General features: G+C 37.1%; 1 protein-coding gene across 15 annotated transcripts in view; it reads right to left on the bottom strand.

The window, feature by feature from the left end:
* The window catches only part of KHDRBS2 (KH RNA binding domain containing, signal transduction associated 2), a 581,162-nt gene extending 557,840 nt beyond the window's left edge, over positions 1-23,322 (bottom strand). For all 15 annotated transcript variants that reach the window (XR_004300183.1, XR_004300185.1, XR_004300184.1 and 12 more), the window contains exon 1: positions 22,971-23,322. Coding sequence is in view for 7 of the 15 variants with exons in the window: in XM_032409568.1 (XP_032265459.1) it covers positions 22,971-23,061 (91 nt within the window). In the remaining 8 variants the exon portion in view is untranslated. The remainder of the gene's footprint in view (positions 1-22,970) is intronic.
* Positions 23,323-23,589: the final 267 nt, after the last annotated feature.

Raw genomic sequence — 23,589 nt, 5'->3', positions numbered from 1 at the left:
CATGAAATCTCAGTTGTAATCTAACCCAACACATTACGTGAATTCCGAAATTCTAATTTCATGGGGGTTGAGGAGTTTATTTTTAGCCAGCATTGTTTTATCACCTTGGTGTATTAAAATCTAGCACAGTGCTTGCATCATAGTTACACTCAATAAATACTTGCTAAATTAAATTATTAGAATACATTTAATATACAAAAGTACCTATAAGTATATGCACGACCCTGTTAAAATGAACGAACCTTAGTAGAGAAATAAGCCACAAATATATAAAAAATATATTTAGAATTTTCTCTAGAGAGAAGATGTTCTCTAAAATAAAATATATATAAAACTGGTACCTTAGTCAGCTTTACCTGTCACACTGACATTCCATCATGCTTACCTTTAAAACTTGCAGGCAAGCAAACAAACAGCGAGAGATCAAAGTTTGACTATGAGCACAAACATTAAAATCATATGAAACAAACCTGATATTCATACACTGCCATTCACTGTATTTGCCCAGAAAATTCAAAGAAAGAGCTCATTAGTAACTTAGAATTTTATATTTGCATTTTCTACATCAATTGTAAGTAAGTATATTTTGTTCAGCCTAATTTTAAAAAGCACATTCAGTGGTATGAAATTTCCATAGTAAAACTATTGCATTTACTTTCTAGGGTAATTTCATAAATTATTTTTATAAATGTATAATTCAGCATAAGGTATGGAATGTTTTTCATGCTAAAAGGCCCAGCTTCTTTTTTAGGTATTTTGAGGATCCAGCAGGATCCTCAGTGTAATATCAACTCATTTTCTTTCATTACACAAATTATCAACTACATGATTTTTAAATATTTTTTAAAAATAAGAGTTGCTGCATATTGTCTCAACCAAATATTATCCACACATGATTCAGGTCCACTGCAATAAAAACAACACATTATTTTTGCTTAACAGAGTGATAATATCTTAATTCCATCTGGAATAATTAGTATCAATTGTTTTCATATTTTATCATTTTAAAATATTACTGAGTTACTAAAACCATTGCAAATATACACATATTTTTCTCAACTACACTCTATAACACAAAAATTTGAGAATCTCTTTACAAGCTATATAACTAATATTTCTTTTACTTATGAAATAGGACATCTTTAAATAATAACATCTATCTACTAGGTTATCTTAATTACTGCTTCTTTTTAATAATTTACAAAAATGTGCACCAAGCCTTAGGTTTAAATGACCTCTCTATTCATTGTTTTTTATATCTGTGCCTACAGAGTAATATTTACAATTAATTCATGCACTAAGACAAGTTGTTCACAATTGTGCAAGTCAGATATTGCTTGAATTTCAGATATAAAATCTGAGCCCTCATGATGAAAACCATAAGACATCACTGTCCTATTTTTTTTTTTTTTAAAGATTTTATTTATTTATTTGAGAGAGAGAATGAGATAGAGAGAGAGCATGAGAAGGGGGAGGGTCAGAGGGAGAAGCAGACTCCCCGCCGAGCAGGGAGTCCGATGCGGGACTCGATCCCGGGACTCCAGGATCATGACCTGAGCCGAAGGCAGTGGCTTAACCAACTGAGCCACCCAGGCGCCCGACATCACTGTCCTATTACCAAATAAAAGAACTAAGGGAAGACTTTTTTCTCAAAAAGTATAGTCAAATACACAGCTACATACATAATGCAATCAAAAAACCTCAACAATGTATTATTTCTCATTTAAAGGAAATCTGAGGGGCACCTGGGTGGCTCAGTCGGTTAAGCAACAGACTCTTGATTTTGGCTCAGGTCATGATCTCAGGATCCTAGGATCTAGCACAGGATCAGGCTCTGCACTCAGCAGGGAGACTGCTTCAGGATTCTCTCTCTCCCTCTGCCCTTCTCCCTGATCACGCTCTCTCTCTCACTCTCTCTCTCTCTCTCTCTCTAAAATAAATAAATAAATCTTTTAAAAAATAAATAAAGTAAATCTGACTTAATATGACAACTTAATTGGGTGTCCGGCCAAAGAACTGAAAAGATATTAACAATATATACTCTTTATAATCACCTAAAATCAGGTAGTAAAAAAAAATGAGTGCATATAAGAAGTGATTGAGTCATATTGCGTGTTGAAAAAATATTAGGTGGAAACTTTACTATGTTTCCTTTATGTCCATATTTTAATGCCAGTTTTAAAAATAATAATTAACAGTGTTTTAGGGACCTGCTTTCTTGGTAGGGACATGTCATACCAAAAATGCTCATTACTCATTCCTGTCATCAAATACTTTAAGATCCAAAGAAATATATCTGTATTTCTTTGACTATGCACTTTAATACAGTTGTTATACTCATTTCAGAAGAAAGACAGTTTATTTGTTCACACAGTGATTCTCACATTTAACTTGTCAGCTTTTTGAAGCTACCCTTAAGGTTCTGACACTACGGGGCGCCTGGGTGGCTCAGTCGGTTAAGCGTCTGCCTTCGGCTCAGGTCATGATCCCAGGGTCCTGGGATCGAGCCCTGCATCGGGCTCGCTGCTCGGCGGGAAGCCTGCTTCTCCCTCTCCCACTCCCCCTGCTTGTGTTCCCTCTCTCACTGTGTCTCTCTCTGTCAAATAAATAAATAAAAACTTAAAAAAAAAAAAAAGTTTCTGACACTACAAAAGATCACAGGTTGGCTGTTCTCTTTTCCTTTACTGTAGTCTTCATCCTTTCATATTCCTACAGGCCTTTCTGCAAGAACCCACACGGAACTGTTCACAGTTTCAAGTTATCTTATTCTCATTGTGAAATGTGATAGTGGATTGTCTTTGCAATTACTGAGATAATTATAGTAGAAGTTTATAACCACATAATTCCAACTTCACTGATTGGTCACCTTGCCTTTTCCTCTTTTTTTTTTTAATCTACATTTTCAGTTCATTATTTCCTTTATCATCCAATTTACTGAGCCTATCTTTTTCCTATTCCTTCTTAGAAAAACTGAATCTCTAAATTGAAAAGAAGCTCAAAGATTAAGTGGCATCCAAAATTGTACTGTCTTTCCAGAAATCCCACAAATATAATTTCTCGTGACAAAGAACTGAATAGCAAGTGTTTCAGGTCCCTACTCCTACCCACTAATTAGACCAACAATTTCAACTACTTAATATGAAAATAAACTCTAAACACAATAGTTCCAGTGGAATAATAACAGGAAGTTTGTACTTTGGCTAGTATCAGTAAAAAGGAGGATATTTTTTAATGAGCTGGGGTTCACAAACTACCAGAGAACTAGTAAGCTGAAAGTTTTACCTGAAACACTGTTAATTAAACTAAGAGAGACAACAGGCATCCCTGAAAGTATTTGTGGTACGATATATACTAAAACATTACTTAGAAAATGAACTTAATTGGTCTTGCCCATACAATAAGCCATCAAAATGATACGAGGTAAGGGTAAAACAAACCACTGAAAAAGCTGTCTCCTGCAGGCCACCCTAGCTGAATGAGCAGCTGTCTCCTCCCATCTACAAGCCAAAGCTTGGATCAGGACCACTGTAACGTGTGTGTGCATGTGTGTGTGTGTACCTCCCCTGATGTCATCTGTGTGTGCACAGACAAGTGTTTGCGTGTGTGCCTTTTTTGAGACGTATCATTAGCAGTTAAATAGACTCCTCTAGATTTAACACATAAGAAAGGATCAAAAAGTATGGGATTTTTTTTTCTAATAAGGAAGTTAATTGAGGAGGGATTGAGAAAATGAATTTGCTAAATGTTATATTTTCAATTACACTTAGTTTAACCAACCTGAAAGTCTAAATATTACAATAGTCAAATGAGAGACTTTGTGACTGTTTCACAAAAATTCTTTTCTTATTTTCTTTCTCAGTTAGGAGTATCTTCTATTCACTCGTTCACTGCAGGCTTTCGGCTCCCAGCAGCAAATGGAAAGGCAAAGCGTGGCAATGGGCCTTTTGAAACCAAAAGAAAAGACTGTCACTCCCAAACTAGCAGCTATTTCCCTTTTGAATACAAACATACTATTTGAAGTAATTCATTTAGCTTTTTCTAAAGGCACCTTGTGTAACCTTGCAAGTGGTGATTTGTAACGTGGCACGCTGTTATCAGGGAGCCACAATATTTTGCCTCAGTTCAATAAAGAGCAGCATTATTCTAAAGTTCATTCATATAGAAACATTTCAGAGGAGGTACTCTCCAAACCTCGTTCATATTTATCAATTTGTTGTTTGCAGGGGCAGAAGGAGGTTGGGTAGACAAACCATCTTCCTCCTTATTTAGCGGACTCTTTTCTAACTCAGAAGGGATTCTTGCACGTGTTGTCTGTCTTATCCAGATAAAAAATGGATTAAATAACCATCCATTGCATTATAGCATCCAAGGCATTGCAGAGTCTGGGCTTGCCTAATTTCCCTCATCCTTTCAACTTCAAGGCACACCTGCTGAACTTCCAACAGCCAGGGCCTATACATTTCCTGCCTAAGGGCAGGTGCTGGCTGTCAGCCTGCTTTTTGCCAAGTGACAAGCATGATGTGTCAGGAAATTAATGCTCCCTCAGAGCTACTTTCAACTAATAGCTAATAGGATTTGGTGTGAACACTCTAGCTCCCTCATCCCTCGGCGTGGATACGTTTTAATACTGGCTCCCAAAATTTCCTGGTGTGATTAAGCATCAGTCGTCTCAATTAGTAATTTGCTTTAAAAAAAAAAATCATTTTTTGGCTGCCTTTCCTTCATGTCTAACTTCTCCATTTCTTTTTTTTTTTTTTTTAAGATTTTATTTATTTATTTGACACAGAGAGAGAGATAGCGAGAGCAGGAACACAAGCAGGGGGAATGGGAGAGGGAGAGGGAGAAGCAGGCTTCCCGCTGAGCAGGGAACCCGATATGGGACTCGATCCCAGGACCCTGGGATCATGACCTGAGCCAAAGGCAGACACTTAACGACTGAGCCACCCAGGCACCCTTAACTTCCCCATTTCTTGAGATCACCTCTAAAATAAATTACTTGAACTCCAATAAGGTCTATTTCTGGAGAAAATTCTAAGACATTATGCACACAACTATTGGCAAATAAGTTTGGACTTAACTTCACCCAAAAAGGAATACAGGGCAAATCCGAAATACGTATTTATCCTAGCATACCATCAACAATGAAGATGTCAACAGAGAACAGGACAAACTAATAACTGTGTTCTTTGTCTTTTTATTTCCATTTCTTAGGATTAATAGGGTTTTAAAAAGAAACATTTTAAATAATGTTGTATATTATATAGGAATTTTTGACTTACATACAATTATAAATAGACTCACCAGCATTCAAACAAACAAAGAAAAATGCTAACTCTTTAGAGACTAATAAACTTGCTCTAGCATTTTAATTCCTTTCAGTGCTGACAATTATCTAGTAAAAGTAAGTTCCTACATTCAAATCTTCATCTCAGGGTCTGCTTTTATGGGAACCCAAACTAAAACATCCCAAGAGATTGCTATTATCCTCGGACCAGTTCTGTTTTCCCTTAGTCCAAGTTATTTTAGTTGCAATTGGAGCTATCTTAAATAATTATCAGAAAATTGAATATCTTGGAAAAATTCTGGGGTTTCTCAAGGAACCAAGGTCAGCTGGGCCCCTTGACGTTCTCAGAAAGGAAATTTAGGAACTTCTCTCTCATATCGGCCTCACTCTGTACATCTGTTTTGTTCTGTCTGAAGATTAGACCTACAATTCCAGAGTTTACATTTCCTCTGTATTAAGAACCAGTCCAAACTGGTTGGCTTTTTCCCAATTTTAATGCCAATTTCTCACCAGAAAGAGTTAGGTAGCCACTCTTATCCATTTGGTTGCAGCCAGGTGAACAAAGGTCTGTAACACAGAGCTCTAAGAAAGGGACTGGGGTTTTAAGAGAATAGGGGAAGATTCCAAAACATCAATATAACATTAGTTATTAGGGACTAGAAAGCAAATTGCGTCTAAGAAAGTTGTACTCATTTTTTCATTTCTAATTGGGAGTGGTCAAAATGAGCTACTAATGCTATACATTAGATGCATCAGAGACTTTATTCTCTCCTACTCACCCAATGTGAATCTTAAACTGACTAATGTTGTAAAAGTTTGATATATATATATATAAAAATACAGTTTATTTCATAGATTTAAATATCTCTATGGACCACTCTTAATATAAATCATACATTCTAATATATTGTTCACATAAATTTCAAAAGCCATTTTCCTTTATGGTAACATGAAACTATGAAATTTTTAAAATATAAGATAAAATGAATATTCATAGGTCATCTAATCAAAACCTTCATTTCCAAGGACATATCAATATATAGCCTTTGAGGAAAACAAAATATTTTTTTTTTCCTTTTCTCATAACTCCTTTCTCATAACTTTCTACAGGAGAACACATTTCAGTGCTTCACAATGCTATATCACTTGATGGCATCTAAATCCATTTTTATTCCTGTCCAAATGCAAACAGAAATTGTCCACTGCATCCCTAAACCCCACAGCATGATCATTTTCCTTCAGGGAGTTGCCTTCCTGCCTGTATAAACACACTCCCCCAAGAATCACCTTGTCAGATGCCAGCACTGATAAAGTCAGTCAGTCTGGATCATTGTTAAATCTTCCTTTTGGTTATTAGTGTTGACATGAGGAGTACCTATGTGTTTACGAAATGACAGTGGTTTGGTACCTATGCTTCAGGGATTAATGTAAAGTCACCAGTCACTTATGCCCTTGGGCAATTTCAAAAAACTTTGTCACATTTCAGGGTGATAGCAACGCTGGCAGTTAATATGCCATTGAAGATCAAGAGATAATAAAAGAGCTATCACTGTGGATGTAGATGTAGGTCTCCATTGTTCATCTAAAGTGTATCTTTTTCACCCAGGGTAAGGTTGTCCGTTCTGTACAATATATTGTTTCAGTACAATATGCTCTTTTCTTGAAAAAATAGAAAAACACATAACCTATTACCTAAAATTATATGGTCTTTTTTAATGAAATGTTTAATGTGTGCACTATTCCCGACTGTTTTGTGATACTAGAACCTACTTTGCAACTCAGGACAGTGTGACTGCTCAAGTTTTAATAGCTATCACATCTTTATTGGTGGAATGTGATACTTGTCAGATTCAGTAAACACCAAGGCCTCTAAGATGGCTGGCTAGTCTTCTCCTCAAGTATAATAAGAAAAGTGTATTCATATTTTCTTCAAGGATTATGTTCTAAATTCTGAGGAAAAGGCAAAAATTTCATATAGTTTCATATCATTTTAAAGCAGAGTATAAACACATGTCATGCTTAATAATTCTAAGGCAGTCATTTCTTTTTGTATTGGAATAGACACATGGAGGGTCCATATTGTAAGGCAGCTCACATACTTAAAACACTATGATCTTTATTTTTCTATATTTCATGCATTTAAGCACTATATGGTCATCCTATTTACACTCTATCTTCAAACATTTAAACACAATGAACAGAGGAAAAGCTTTTTCAGCAAGTGATACTAAAACAACTGGGTATCCAAATCTTAAAAAAAAAAAAAAAAAAGGAAGCACTTTGACCCTACCTTGACACCATATAGAAAAATTACTTCTGCTTCTACTTAAAGGTTAAAAACATAAAGTTTCTAAAAGAAAATACTGAGAAGATCTTTGGGACCTTGAGATAGGCAAAGATTTCTTTGTGCGGACACAAACAACACTAAGCATAAAGAAAAAAATGATAAATAATAAATCAGACTTCAGGAAAAATTATTAACTTCTGGTTTTCAAAAGACACTTAAAATTAAAAGCTAAGCCACATATTGGGAGAAAATATTTGCAGTACATACATTTAACAAAGGATGCAAATCCAGAACATACAGATAACTCCCACAACAATAAAAAGATCAATAATCCAGGGAAGCCTGGTTGGCTCAGTCGGTTAAGCATCTGCCTTCAGCTCAGGTCATGATCCCAGGGTCCTGGGATCGAGCCCCGCATTGGGCTCCCTGCTCTGCAGGGAGTCTGCTTCTCCCTCTCCCACTCCCCCTGCTTGTGTTCCTGCTCTCACTATCTCTGTCAAATAAACAAATAAATAAAATCTTTAAAAAAAAAAAAAGATCAATAATCCAAATAAAATTTGTCAACATTCTAACCAATTGTTTCAAATAAGAGAATACATACAAATGGCAAAAAGTACATGAAAACATGCTCAGCATCATTAATCATCAAGGAAATGCAAACGAAAACCACAGTTAAGTTAGCACCCAAAACCACTAGAATAACTGTTGTTAAAAAGACTGAGAACTTCAAATGTTAGCAAGAGGTGGAACAACCAGAGCTTCCATACATCACTGATGGGAGGTGAAATAGTTCAATCACTTTAGCACACTATTTGGCAATACCATATAATACAAGGCTAACTACATATATACGTTCCAAGACCCTGCAATCCCACTCCAAGTAAAGAGAACATATGTTCACAAAAATATTGCACAGGAACATTTGTAGCAGCTTATTCATAATACAGTAACACTGAAAACAGCCCAAATGTCCATCCACAAGAGACTGGATAAACAAATTGTGACATTTATACAATGGAACACTACTCAGCAAGAAACAAATGTAATTATTGATAAGTGCAAAAACATGGATGGCTTACTTTCAAACATACACTGATCTTAAGAAGGAAGTGTACATAGTCTATTATTCCATTTATATAAAGTTGAAGAAGAGTCAAAGTAATCTATGACAGTAGAAAACAGAATAGTGGTTGGCAAAGGAAATGAAGATTAATGGGAAGGGGCGATAAGGAAAGTCTCTGGGCTGATGGAAATGTTCTCCATTATGCCGAGAGTACTGCTTACACAAGATTATACAATTATCAAAAGTCATCAAATTGTGTACCTAAAAACTGTATTTCACTGTTCATAAAATTTGCCTCAATTTTTTTAAAGTAAGCAAACCAGGCAAAGTGGAGTAAAGGAAAGAGTCTTTATTGATTTCTGCCATTGGATAAATACTGCACATACCCTTGCATAGGACTCATGAGATGATTGGTTGATCTATGATAGCATCGACAAGAGCCTGCCTATTTAGTAGATGAGGAAATACAAGTTCAAAGAGATTTAGAAATTTGCCCACAGTCACAAAACAACCAAGTAGCAGATCTGGGACTCAACCACTAGTATTTTGACTTCACTTAATGTGTCCTTCCTACTTATAATAGTAGCTCTCAAACATGTTTTACCACATTCCAGAGTAAGAAATACCATATAAACACACACACAATAAATGTTTCAAAAGGAATGTTTAACCTTAAAACATATAATTAAAATTTTGCATAAGCACATGTTTTCTTTCAGGTCCAACATAGTATTTCCTCTGGTCCTGAAACAAACGCCATGTATCTTTTCACATTATAATGTCACTCAGTATGGAGAAATGTTCATAGTACAAGCTTTAAGGATCTAAGAGTACAGTAGATTTGGCACCTATTTCATGCTCATGGTACATCATAGCTTCACTGATTAGAACAAAAGTGGTAAATTCCTATATTGATGGTAGAATCACAAATTCAAGGGGGAAAGTATATCAAGAAAGTGGCAATGGTCAACGAAGTTGTATATGCCAACAAGTCAATAAGAACTGTCAAAGGAAAAAGTAGGTGCATGCAATGGATTTGGGATAAGGAAGACTCAAGTTTAAAGACAGTCTGAGAAAAAGAGTAGGGATTAATTTGACAATTTTATGATATGAGATGTAGTTTTGTATAAGGATGTTCCATATAGCGCTAAGAAAGGGAGCAAGGTGGAAGCAGAGAGATTGGAAAACAGAGATGATGGAGTAGTCTAGGAATCACATTGTAATTTAAAGTGAGCAAAAGAAACAATAATGCCTGGCTGTCATTGTCTTGTTAGTTTAGAACTATTAGTGTCTTTACTTTACACATGAGGAAAAGAGGCATATAGAGGTGAAAGAAACTCACCCAAAATAATACAGATCTTTAACTATAAGAATAAAATTGGAACCTAGGGAGGTCTAGTTCCAGCATCTATGCTGTTAACCCCTACACTTAAATGCCTCTCTCACCCATATATGTTAAACCATATAAAATTGCTGTTTTTAGGTTAGAATGATTAAATATTTTTTATTTCTTATAGTTTAACAAATTACTCCTCGCTCTCCTCCTCTATGAAGTCAAAGTTCTTCAAAGAGTTTTCCAGCCTCATTCTCTCATAGCCTTACTATTCAGTACTCAACCTGAAGAAAGTTGAGATTTTCTCCAAATCTCTCGATTTGTTCTTCTTTGCCAAATCCATTAGAAATGTATGTAGCAATGTCCACAATAGCCAAAATATGGAAAGAGCCCGGATGTCCATCGATGGATAAGGGGATAAAGATGTGATATATATATATATATATATATATATATATCTCACATATATATAATGGAATATTATTCAGCCATCAAAAAGAATGAAATCTTGCCATTTGCAATGACATAGATAGAACTAGAGTGTACTAATGCTAAGCAAAATAGGTCAGAGAAAGACAAATACCATATGATTTCACTCATACGTGGAATTTAAGAAATAAAACAGATAAATATAGGAGAAGGAAAGGAAAAATAAGATAAAAACAGAGAGGGAAGTAAACCATAAAAGACTCTTAACTATAGGGAATCAGCTGAGGGTTGCTGAAGGGGACGTGGGTGGCGGGATGGGGTAACTGGGTGATGGGCATTAAGGAGGGCACTTGTTGTGATGAGCACTGGGTGTTGTATGTAAGTGATGAATCACTAAATTCTACCCCTAAAACTAATAATACACTGTATGTTAACTAACTTGAATTTAAATTTTAAAAAAATGTTTAATCTTTGTTTTAATTAGCCTAACTGCAGCACTTGAAAATATTAACCAAATCCTGCATCATCACAATAGTCTATTTACCTGGCGCTGAATTTACTTGATCTTTCCTACCTATATTCTAGGAAACCCCTTTTAGTCAACTTTGCAGACTACTTTTCTTCTGTCTCTCCTTAAATGCTGACATTCCTTGGGGTTTTATCCTAAATCTCCTTCCTGTTGTACTCCATATGCTCTCCCCCTAGGTGAGCTCTTTTACTCCCAAGGTCAATTGTCACCTATATGCTAATGAAACCATTACAGATAGCACAGATCTTACTCCAAACCCAACTCTTCAAGTGCGTTTTCATGTATATGTATGTATGTATATCCACCTGAACTCAGCATTAACCTCCTTTTAATTCCTATCTTAATAACTGATACCACCTTTAAATCATTTTACACAACTGATACCACCATTACGAAGGAGCAACCCAGACCACAGCCTTGACCACCCTTTACCTTTCATCCCCTCTATACAGTCTGAACCTTTATATATTTTACTTGCTAAATTTCTATTAGTTATGTCCACTTCTTCACATCTGCACTCTCACCTGAATTCAGGTCACCATACCTTCTCTCCTGGATTGCTGCTTCAGCTATCTGATGGCCTGCCCACGTCTTATATCTGTTGATTCCATTCTCCAATACTGCAGCCACCTTATGCTTTAAATGAAACTCTGATATCACACCTGCCCTTTTTAAAACCTTTAAATGATTTTACCATTGCTTTTGGCATAAACCCAAACTTCTTAACACAGTAGTTTACAGGATGTGTGTACTAAGCCTCTACCATTTTCTTTACACCCACTTTTCTTGATGCTTTCTCTTTTACTGTATTTTCCACATATACTTAATCTTTTGGATCTCTGGACCCAATCCCAAAGGTGAGGGGATGGGGTGGGGGTGGGAGTTCCCTCCCACACAGCACAAGCAATTCTGACACTATAACCAGAGATTATATCAGATTCCACAGGTTAGGGTTTCAATCCTACAAGATTGTCCCCTCCCCACTTCAGACACCAGTTGCAGGCCCAGGCTGTTACCTGTACTTCGGGCTGATCAGTTATAGATTGGGGATTCCAATCATCCCTTCCTTGAACTTCAGATGCCAGTTGCAAATTGAGGTTGCTACCTGCACTTCCAACAAACTGTATATAAGCAGAATTCTCATAGCCTCCTCGAGTTTGATTAATTTGCTAGAGCAGCTCACAGAACTCACAAAAAACATCATAGTTATTAGATTACCAGTTTATTACAGAGGATATAACTCAGGAACAGCCAGATGGAAGAGATGCATAGGGCAAAGTGTGGGGAAAGGGCGAGGAGCTTCCACGCTCCTTCTGAGCTCAGTGCTCTCCCAAATTTCCATGAGTTCACTGACCAGGAAGCTCTCTGATCCACTCCTTTAGGGTTTTTATTGAAACTTCATTACATGCATAAATCATTGGCCACTGGCAATTGATTCTACGCCCCCCTTTTTCTTTCTGGAAGGGTCAGTGGGGATGGAACTGAAAGTTATAACCCTCTAATCACAGGGCTGGTTCTCCTGACAACCAGCCCCCACCCTCAGGTGGGTTTGAAAAGTCACTTCATTAACATAACAAAAGACACCTTTATGGCTGTACTCAGGAAATTCCAAAAGTTTTAGGAGCTCTGTGCCAGAAACAGGGAAGAAAACCAAATATGTATTTCTTATTATAAATCACAATATCACACTTAACTTATACTTATTCAAATAAATGTTCTCTTTCTTTTCAGGCTTTGGAGGTATATTTCCAGATCCTTCTTCACTGAATACTGTCCATATGCTACTTATTTGTTAGAGCTCAACTAACATGCCCCTGTCTACTGAAGACTTTGATGACTTCTGTAGACTCCTTTAGGTGCCCTACCCGGCACTCCTAAAGCATCATCTATTTACTTTATCATTGCATTTTGCAGATGCTATGGAAATTATTTATTTAATTGCCTATAACTCTCTTTTTTCTATTATTTATTCACGAGAGACACACAGAGAGAGAGAGAGGCAGAGGCAGAGGGATAAGCAAGCTCCCTGCGGAGCTGGGAACACGATGTGGGGCTCAATCCCAGGACCCTAGAATCATGACCTGAGCCACCCAGGTGCCCTTATTTAATTGCCTATAACTCTTGTTACCTCCTCAATCTAAATAAGTCTCAGATGGTAATATAGAGCACAGATAATAAAAAACAAGTGAACCAAATCTGTACTGCTTTTCATTGATTACCTATGTCTAGTATATGCTTAACATGCACACACGTATTTTACTTATTTTACTCAAAGAGAAACCATTTGGCTTATTGCAACTTATTCCAAACAGTTATCACTTCCATCTAATTCCATTAAGTGGTTTTTAATTATCATAATGCTTTACTCTACTAGATTTTCCTTATGTGGATATGATATAATTTCCAATCTTTCACTAATTTCAGAATACTAGCTTAATGCACAGCCATATATCATCCCAATGTCCATTCCAAAACAATATCATATAATAAAATGCCATCTGCCTCAGCACACCAAATGTTCTTTCATCTTCACACAATTCCTTAAAGGCCTCCTCTTCCACCAGATCTTAGATGGATAAAAAGGCAGCTTCTAGGTTTTTTTTTTCCTTCCAGAAAGAAAAACTTAGACTATCTAGAGACATGGATGGTACTTAATTCAATTTAACACTCGTTTAAATTTCCCACTTAAATAATATTTACAAGCCTAAAAACATATAAGAAATGTATTCTATTACGTATTCATCCATCTACTGTTTGCATTTTATAGTGTTTCATACAATGAGTGTATTGCTGCATGTAAATCAAATTTCTAATCAATCAAATTCCTTAAATTTCCTGGAGAAAATTATTTTAAAGAAAATAATAAATTCTATAGTAACAGGTATTTAACGCCTCTAAAACTTATTCAAACCATGTTCTTGGTATTCCCTTAAACAAGTAATATTCTTCAATATTGTTTAATGCTTCAATTTTTTTTTTTTTAAAGATTTTATTTATTTATTTGAGAGAGAGAGAATGAAAGAGAGAGCACATGAGAGGGGGGAGGGTCAGAGGGAGAAGCAGACTCCCCGCCGAGCAGGGAGCCCGATGCGGGACTCGATCCCGGGACTCCAGGATCATGACCTGAGCCAAAGGCAGTCGCTTAACCAACTGAGCCACCCAGGCGCCCAATGCTTCAATGTTTGATGGTTGCTTTTTGACAGTCTTTTATATTATAATTGAACATTTATATAATCTCTGACTTACTGCTTAAAAAAACTAAATTGAGTATGCTACCTTCTAATCTGCCTCTTTATCTTCCCCCATAACATAGGCACAGTATTACCTGCCTTTGGGATATAACGCAAGGGCCTGAGCCCGGGTGTAAGTTCAATAAAAGAAGCTATTACTTTAGTCATCCCTCTATTCTCAAATTAACAAATTTCTTCTCCTTCAGCCACTTTACTGAGTTTCTGTCACAGAGGCTCCCTCTTCTGAGTTGTAGCCAGGGCCCATCATTTTCTGACATACAATTCTATAAACCTGCTAAAAATATCTACACTCTAGAGAAAACACATTCATTCTGCTTTTCTATTAGAAGAGTAAAACCTAATCTTTAATATTTTAAAGGAAATAGGCATCAACTGTCCCATTTCTGATAACAGTGTAATAATACCAACCAATCTGTTTCAAAGTTATTAAATCCTAAAACCTCGGAACCTATAGATAACATTTTAATCAAGCCATGTTGCTGAGTTATCTGTTTCTGACCACATGTGAAATTTGCCCACTTCCAAATTTTAAACAAAACCAACACCGCCTCAAGACACCAAGAGAGGACCTATCGCTGTTCTTCCTCCCTAGAAGAATTTGGCAAATGTAAGCAGTTCTCTAAAAAACACGGAAAGAAAAATGCCTCAGCAAATCACATAAAGTTCTCCAATCACTTTTTGGATTCAAAAAGAAAAAAAAAAAGTGGAAAATGTTCTCTTGTTCCTTGCCACCTCATCACCAAACTCCCTCAGAAACCACAGTCAATATAAGACATTCAGAAAATTGAGGCTATCTCAGTAATCTTTAACCCAATTCTGTACTTAGGAAAATTTCCCCATTTATAAATTTACCAACCTTTTATATACTATACTTATCTAACAATATTGTGAAATAATTCATCCAATACTTGCATTCAGGAACCTATTTCAGAAGTTAATGGCAACAACCATGCTGATCTCCTAAGCATATTTTGCATATTATTGCATATATTCCTTCAAAGCCTGACTAAAATTGTGTCTCTTTCACAAGAGGCAGTATGGTGCAATGGTTACACATGATCTCTGGGCAAGGCAGCCTGGGGTTCAGATTTACAACTTACTTGCTGTGTGACTTGAGATAAATTGACTTCCCTCATTATTCATGTTTCTCATTTGTAAAACAAGGATGATGGTCATAACTATCACACAGGATTGGTGGATGGATTAATTGTGGTAATGCACGCAAAACATCTAGTACAGTGCCTGACAAAGGAGTAATCTCCCAATAAATGTTGATAGCAATGACGATGATGAAGAAGAATCTAGGATAACCATGACCAACAAGAGTCATGAATCCCCATGATATCATTGGTCTGTAAAACGTAGCAGATCTTCCCATGCACTGCTATTTGTAGCTTATGTATATATTGAATCTCCCACAGATTATTCAAAAACCAATAAACTAAACATCTAATACCTCTTCAAACACCAACAGCATGTACTGTAGACAACTGGTACCAACACACATTAAAGTGCATGTGTGATTATATGGTTAAATGTAGTAGAATCCTAATCCAATGGGATGCATCCCCCAAACTGTAGCTAAACTATAAGGGCATCTATAGTAAACAGCCTAAAAATTTGTCATTCTGGTGTTCTCAAATGTTTATTACCTCTCTCTACTGCAAAATCTTTTTGGAAGTAGTGTTCAAGAGACAAAGGTAAGCAATGGAGGATATGCTACAAATTACTTGTTTCCCAAAATAGTTAATAATGATTGAGCAACAGGATGCTTGGCTATGACTTCTCAAGTTTTTAACAAATAAAACATGCAATCATGTTTATTAACAAAACATACAATATTGAGAAAATGAAGAAGTCACATAGCACAGGTATTTGCTAACAATTTGTGAAATCAGTTATCAACAGTAGGCTATTATTTTTAATAAATCTATTTCCATATCACACTTATTTTATTGAAATTAACCATTTTTGTGAGAAAAAGGATCATATTTCAATGTCTGAATATATTAAATCTCTGTTTACAGCTTTAAAAAATAAACTGGTGTCAGAATATAATTTCAATTAAAACACATTTCTTATATATTCAGACAAAAAAAGGAGATCAAATCAGGTTGTTCAAACAAATAAGGGTATAAGAAAAGTGGGCAATACGATAAAGTTATTCCCAAGGGTTTCTAAAAACTACCTCTAAAACTTCTTCCCCTTCTACAGCTGCTATGGGAACAAAGAGCTTCAATCTAGATTGTATACTTAAACAAAAACTAAGAATAATGATCAGACCTCACTTCGTTCTCAGTTTCATGTACCCTGTCACAAAGTCTCTTTGAAAATAAGATAAAGAAAAATATTGCTCCCATTATCCAGATGGGTTTATCCTGGTCATGCTCATTTGTATATATCTAGTCAATGAAATATGAATGTACAATGCTTAACAGGCATTCACAAAAAAATTTTATTTTTTAAAAAGATCTATGTGAGAGAGAGAGCGCGTGTGCACGCACGTGAGAGAGAGAGAGAGAGAGGGAGATTGAGAGCCAGGGAAGGGGGTGAGGCAGTGGGAGAGAGAGTCTTACACAGACTCTACACTGAGCACAGAGCCCCCTCAGGGCTTGATCTCCTAATCCTGAGATCACAACCTGAGCCGAAACCAAGAGTCAAACGCACTTAACTGCACCACCCAGGTGCGCCTCACAAGATAATTTTATAAAGAAATAAATTAAAATACACAAATGAGTAGGGACTGAATATTATATATGAAATAAACATAGAAGACACTGTGAAAGTGAGCCCAGGTATATGCTTCTTTATTCATGTAAACCTCCATTATAACCTCACACGCTGCACATAAGCACACTCCTCCACAGCTGTGCAAGAATTATTAACCTTATTCTTTGTTAATTTTTTCCAGTACTACCTACAGGAACCAGGGAAGGAGGCTACTTGATAACGCCTATTTTGCAAACACAAGTGTAACGCACCAGGACCCCAGAATGGAGCCTTGATGTCCAAAACAGCACACAATCTCAAAAATTTTGAGCCTCTCCTTGTGAAGAAGTTTCAAGGCCCATCCAGTATCTGTCCTAACCCACACATACCTGGCTAGCCCCATAGTCCTTAGACTCAACAAAGACAAGGCAGATTTTGGACCAACCCACTGCCTTCTCATTGGGCTACTCTTCTGAGAATAAAGTTTCTCTGCTTTAAACCCGGTGACTTAGAGATTGGCTTACTGTGCATCAGACACACAAATCTGACTTCTGGGTTCAGTAACAAAAGGAGGAAAAAAGAAAGCTGGCTGGCTAGGTACCACAAGACCCAGGAATGAGATGGGAATAGTTTCCTTAGCTTTTCTTGTGCCTCAGATGCATCAAAATGGGTACTTAAGCTGGCAAACCAGAAAAGTCAAGAGAAGCAGACAAAAAGAAAAAAAAGAAAAAAAAAAAGCCTCAGAATTTCCACGGGGAAATTCTGGACTTCTCCCTTAATGAACAGTAACAAGGCGCCCTTCTCCCTCCAAGCCAGGGTGGTGTCAGAGGTCTCATTCTGCTGGAATTTTCTTCATGCTCCAGCAGAAGTGAGGCTTCCCCCCCCACTGGTGTCCCTGGAGCCCCACGTAGGAAGCAGTAACACGGTGTGCCTCCCCCTCCTGGCCAGAATGGTGTGGATGGATGCCTAGTGGGGAACCTGGACTTTCACCTCCACCTGCAGGTGTCAAGGTAATGCCCCCTTTCCCGCTGCTGGCCTGGTGTTAGAGGAGGCCTTCCAAAAGAGAATATTATTAAAAAGTGTGACATGGTCAAACTTTGACTTTGAATGAATCACTCTGGCAAGCATAGCTGGGGAGGGGAGAAGACAGATAAAGGGTGGTAATGATAAGAAACAGAGAAGAGTAAAACCAGAAGTATGATAGTGCCTGGAAACCAAGGGGAAAGCCAAGAAATTGAAAAAAAGACCAACAGTGGAAACTGCAGCCGAGAGACTGATGAGAGGTCAGAAAGATTTTATTGGATTTGGCAATTAGGAGACGATCCGGTCACCAGGTCACTGGTTTTAGGACAATGATGAGGACAGAAGCCAGAATGAAGAGTTTTGAAGAGGTTAACTGAGAAAGTGAGGCAGCCAGTTAAAACTAATATTATTGGAAACTTGAAGGAAACAAGGGAGTATTGAGAGAGATTATTTTGGTTACTTTTGGTGAGTTAAAAAAATATTTTAATTTTTTTAAAGTTATTCAGATTGGATCAATTACAGGCTGCTGCAATAAAAGTGGAGAGGGAGGAGGAAAGTGGAGATAGGGATGAAGAAGGGATGGAACTATGGAACAAGTCTGGAGGACGTGATGAGCATTAGGGTCAAGGATACTGGTGTACAAGTCAGCCGAGAACAAAAAAAAAAACATTTCACCATCTGGGAATGAAGGACAGTAAGGAGGATTATGGAGGTTTTTAGATGATGGGAGGTTGAAAAACGTCAGAAGAGATATATCCATTTCCTACTAAAACAGAGGATGAAATCAGTTGCCAAGAGTGAAGGACGTGTGGGTTTATGAGGGGGTCTGAGGAGGTTTGGAATTACCCTGGAAAGACACAGGACAAGGGCTAACCAAGCTCAAGTAAAACACTAAGAGTGACCATTGCGAACATAAGGGAACATGATATTTTAAAAACCCTGATTGGAATAATTTTTCATAAGATAATTTATTTCATAATTTGGTCTATAAGTTCAAATTTCACTCAGCAGTGATCCAAAGAGTAAAGGCAGTGCTTATTTTCTTAAAAAGCCAAGCTTCAAGTTGAGGTCAAGTCCACAATGCCATTAAAATGTTAAAGAAAATCTTAAAAGCATCATCTTGTATTTGTGTAATTTCTGTTTATATTTGTATAAAAAATCTAAGTTTGTATAAAAACTGCTTATATTATCACAAACAGAATTTTTTTAACCTTAAAATAACCATGGGTGGTAGATACAACTTTTCCTGTTTTACAAATGAAGAAAAGGAGAATCAGAGAGGAGATAAACGACATATCCCATAAATTCACAGTAGACAGAAGTGTCAACACTCTGTCCCAAGTGTTTTGTTTGCTAAAGCAGAGTTTTTCCACTGTATCATAAATGTGTCCTAATTGAAAATCAAAAATACCTTGAAATTATTTTTTTGGCCAATTTTTATTTTTTATTTAAGAAACAAACCAGATTATCCCAAATGTATTAGGAGAAAAAAGGGGTTGCATTAATCAAAAGGAAAGTCACATGACTACTATTTTTTTTATCAGAAGCTAGTTTTAGACATTATACCAATACCTTTCCTTAATTTAAGAACTCTCTATGCTTTGTGGAAAATATTTTGAGGAATACAACCTAATTAAATAATGATCCTTACTGAGAACCTACATGTAGTTAAGTCACTGCAAGTCAGCATTTGTGATAAATATCACTCCCTGTTTCTCTCATGGTTTTAAAAGTTCATCTAAATCTGCAAACATGAAGGCCAATCCTAGATGGAAGGCCATGCTTTTCAACCAAATTTTAAAATAGCACCTAATACTCGTAAAAAAGCCATTTTAACTGTTGGGATATTTGGCAATATTTGACTTCCTCATTTGATCAGTCAACCAAAACAATGATGAATCTACCAATATTTGTAAAGAAGTCAGGTTAGGAAATCTTGCACACTAGAGAACTTTGTAATTCTAATTAAGTCTGGGACTACAAAGAAACTATACATCATCTAGTTCAATTCCTTAATTTCAGAGACAAGGAAACGGGGCTTGGGGGGAAGGGAAGTTTATCAACATTCTGTTTAGGCAAAAGTGGAATTAAAATCCAGGTATCTGGATTCACAGTCTAGTGCACTTCCCAGAAGTAGCATAGATATAAATAACCTCATCTAATTTCATCTGGCAAGTAAATTCAGAGGCTGAGTGGAACTTTAAGGATCATGCTGAGTTTGCTGTTTTATCATATTCAAAAGCACCTTCCATTAACAAATGGATAATTAAACAATATTATAGTCACAGGAGGAAAATTATTTTAATTAATCAAACATATTATAAGCACTCTTCAAACCATATTATTCAAGACCTTTTCTAAGTAACAATCAAATATATAAAATGTATGGGCTCTTCCCTTAGCTTTCACAGACTCATACCTACTGAAAACACATAGCAGAAACAAGTGAAATAAAACAAATTACAATAAAAATAACAAAATAATCAACAAAATAGTACTTTTAACGCCATGGCCTTATGAAGTAATTGCAGTTGAGCGCTGATTTGCATTTATCGCCAATCGAAAATGCAAAATAAATCACTGTGAAAGCTCATTGGTTTACATCACTGACCTTATATATATATTAGCTTCCAGAAAATTATTCTGAAGAACTGAATCATCTGGATCATTTTTATTGCTCACTCAGTCTTGAGACTGTCTGCACAGTACTGACTGAAATGTACTTCAGTGTGCACCTTCTCTCCAAATGAATATCTATGTCAGGTTTATTTATAGCCACTGCCTTCAATCAGTGCATTTCCAGGTAAGAGAAATAAAATCATCTCAACATATTCTCCCATAGAGATCTGAAACAAAACCTGGAAATCTTGGCAAATGGCCTTTGAAAAAACAATGAAAGATCTATAATGTAAAATGTACATTAAGATTTATTAGAGATTCCAAAGGACACTCACCTTACACTCTTCAGTAAGTACACATAAAGAACTTCAGGTACAAAAAAGAATTAATGTAAACCTTATGCATCTTTTTTGCATATCTTTTTATATACTCCAAGATTATAATCATCACCTCCTCCATTCTCTTTTCCACATTATGATTTCTCTGAAATTTGGACACCTCTCTTTGTTTCTTACTTAGATGTTTTTCTATTTTGGAGCTTTTTCCTCCTAATTCTTTACAAAAGCAGGACATGCTTCCCCCTACTGGGAAAAAATTAAATTACAAGGTACATTCAAACATGTTCCTAAGTATCAAGAAATCAAGTTTCTGGGAACGATAGAACGTTAAGGAACCAAGGGCACAGCCTTTTCTGACTGTTTCACCAGCCGCAGAAATACTTATGCACTCTACTAAGAGTTTCTCATCTGCATTTCTTTAGTTTTGAAACGTACACCAACTCCACTAACTTCTCATCAATGACTGATGAATTAATCATTGAGCCTGCTGTCCCAAAGAGAACTCCAATTAGCAGGTCAGAGAAAATGATCAATTCGTAACTTTTTTTTTTTTCATTTTAAAGACGTTATCAGCGTAATAAAGACACTTCTGGAATATATATTGAAATAAATGATTTCAGAAAGCTTAATTGCATTTTAAATCATTTTGAACAATCTTAAGCATTTATTAACTCATTAATTTTCAATATTCCTATTATTTTATGCAATTATCTTTATTTTCAATAAACTAGAGGGAGAGTTTAATTTTTAAATTGACTTTACTTTTCAACTTAATTTCTATTATTTTCATTCAGTAACCAAGAAAGTAGTAGGCATAATTGCTTTTTACCTTTCCAAATCCTCTAGAAAATCAACTTCTTCCCTGAAAAGCAGTTTAGCTGTTTCACACATTCGAGATTTTGATTATAAACTTTTCTTAATTGTTTAGTATGCAAAAACAAAAACAAAAAAATACCTTGCACTGCATTGTTGTTATAAATACTCTATAAATAAAATATTTAAACAAACCAAGTGGTTATTTGAATCTTACATGGAGGATTACAATTTTTCCTTCCATGTACAACTAAGTCTCAAAAAAGAAAACATTTCTTTTAATGCTGAAGGGCCAAGGAAGAGGAAGTTGTCACTTTTAGTTTTGCTATAGGTAAGTCCATAACAACCTAAGCTACAAAACTGCACTGTAGTCAATTTAATGATGAAGCAATTCATTATTAATGAAGGATTCATAAAAAAAAAAAAAAATCTGGAGTTGTTTTTAAAAAGGCATGTGTAGATTACTACAGATATTGTATCTTTAGCAGATAGATGGCATTATTTCAAGATGAATGGAGTAACTGGGCTAATATTTCTGTCATACAGAAGTTTGTGTGTGTGTGTGTGTGTTTAAACAATCTTTCAAAGCAACGCAAAAGACAAGATATATGTGTTCCTCTGGGAATGAAATCTCCTTTAACATTACAGGTACACAAAAGAAAATGCACACTTGGTAAAACAGTTGATCAATTGTGGAGTGGTCCCAGGGGCCAGTATCTCTCAGAGTACCCAATCATCACACTTCAAATAATTTGATAAGCACTTTAGCCTTTACCACATTCACAAACATTGACGAACATGCATAGTTTTAATCTAGGTTAATTCTAAGACTTTCCATAGGAAAGGCTGTAATTAGATAAAGGGTATCAAAATCCCTTCCCAAATGCAGCAAAAAAAAAAAAAAAATGCTGATTTGTAGCTAAGAAGCTCTTAGAACACTACATTGATCACCATTTACTTCCAAGCTGATTTCCCTTTCCTCTGCAAAGTGAAAATATCCCTGTTGACCGCGCTACACTTTATGGTTTCTCCATCAATGATCCTAACAGGTCACATCACTACTGCCATTACATCTCATAGCTTTGGTCTTCCCCAAATTAAGACGTAGAGAAGGAGCACTGCTGCCTGCCCCAAGAACGGGCTCTGTCCGCCCGAGCTCTGAAGCGAGCATCTTCAGGGGGACAGTTTCTGCGAAGGAGACAGGCGTCCCTCCCCAACTTCACTCCCCTAACCAAGCCTCCGGTGAGAAGGGCGGCCAGAGGTTTGTGCCCATCTGTGGGGGCAAGTCCTACCTTCCGCCAAAAGGCGCGATGCATGCACAAAAGATGGGTCCAAGCTATCTTTCTCTGCCATCAGCTCAGGCAAATATTTCTCCTCTTCCATAGCGCGGACTTCGGACCGTCCCCGGGCGAAGCGCAAGGTTCCACTCGCTCGGACGCAGGGTCGCCGGGCAGCGACTTGCTCGCGCGCTGCTCCGCCTCCGCCGCGGCGAGGGGATCTCCGCGCGTCCTCACTGGCCCATGCACCGAGCGGCTGCGACTCCCGCCGTCGGGCTGCCCGGCCCCGCGCCCACACCTGCCGGTCCCTTCCGTCGTCCCTCTCTCGCGCGCGGAGCCCCAGCTCACACCAGCGGCCTTAACTGGAGAGGCGGGAACAGGGCGCGTCCCACCTCCGCCAGCCACTCATTGGTGGTGGTGCCACGAGAGGCCGGGCCCCCGCGAAGGCTGCAGCCCCTCATTGGACCGCGCCGCACGTCGGATCGCCTGACTGGCAGGAGGCAGCTGCAGAGGGGAGGGGAGCGCAGAAGGTGCAAACCTTTCTTCTTGCAGCCCAAGCTTTCCCTGGTTATTAGGCATGCCCAGTTGCGTGGAGCACTCTGTCTTCTGCTGAGGTGCGGAGAAAGGAGAGGGC

The sequence above is a fragment of the Phoca vitulina genome, unplaced genomic scaffold (genome assembly GCF_004348235.1).
Source record: "Phoca vitulina isolate PV1807 unplaced genomic scaffold, GSC_HSeal_1.0 scaffold11, whole genome shotgun sequence".
NCBI classification, from domain to species: Eukaryota; Metazoa; Chordata; class Mammalia; order Carnivora; family Phocidae; genus Phoca; species Phoca vitulina.
The sequence above is the reverse complement of the archived record's forward strand: the minus strand, read 5'-3'. Positions and strand labels throughout refer to the sequence as shown.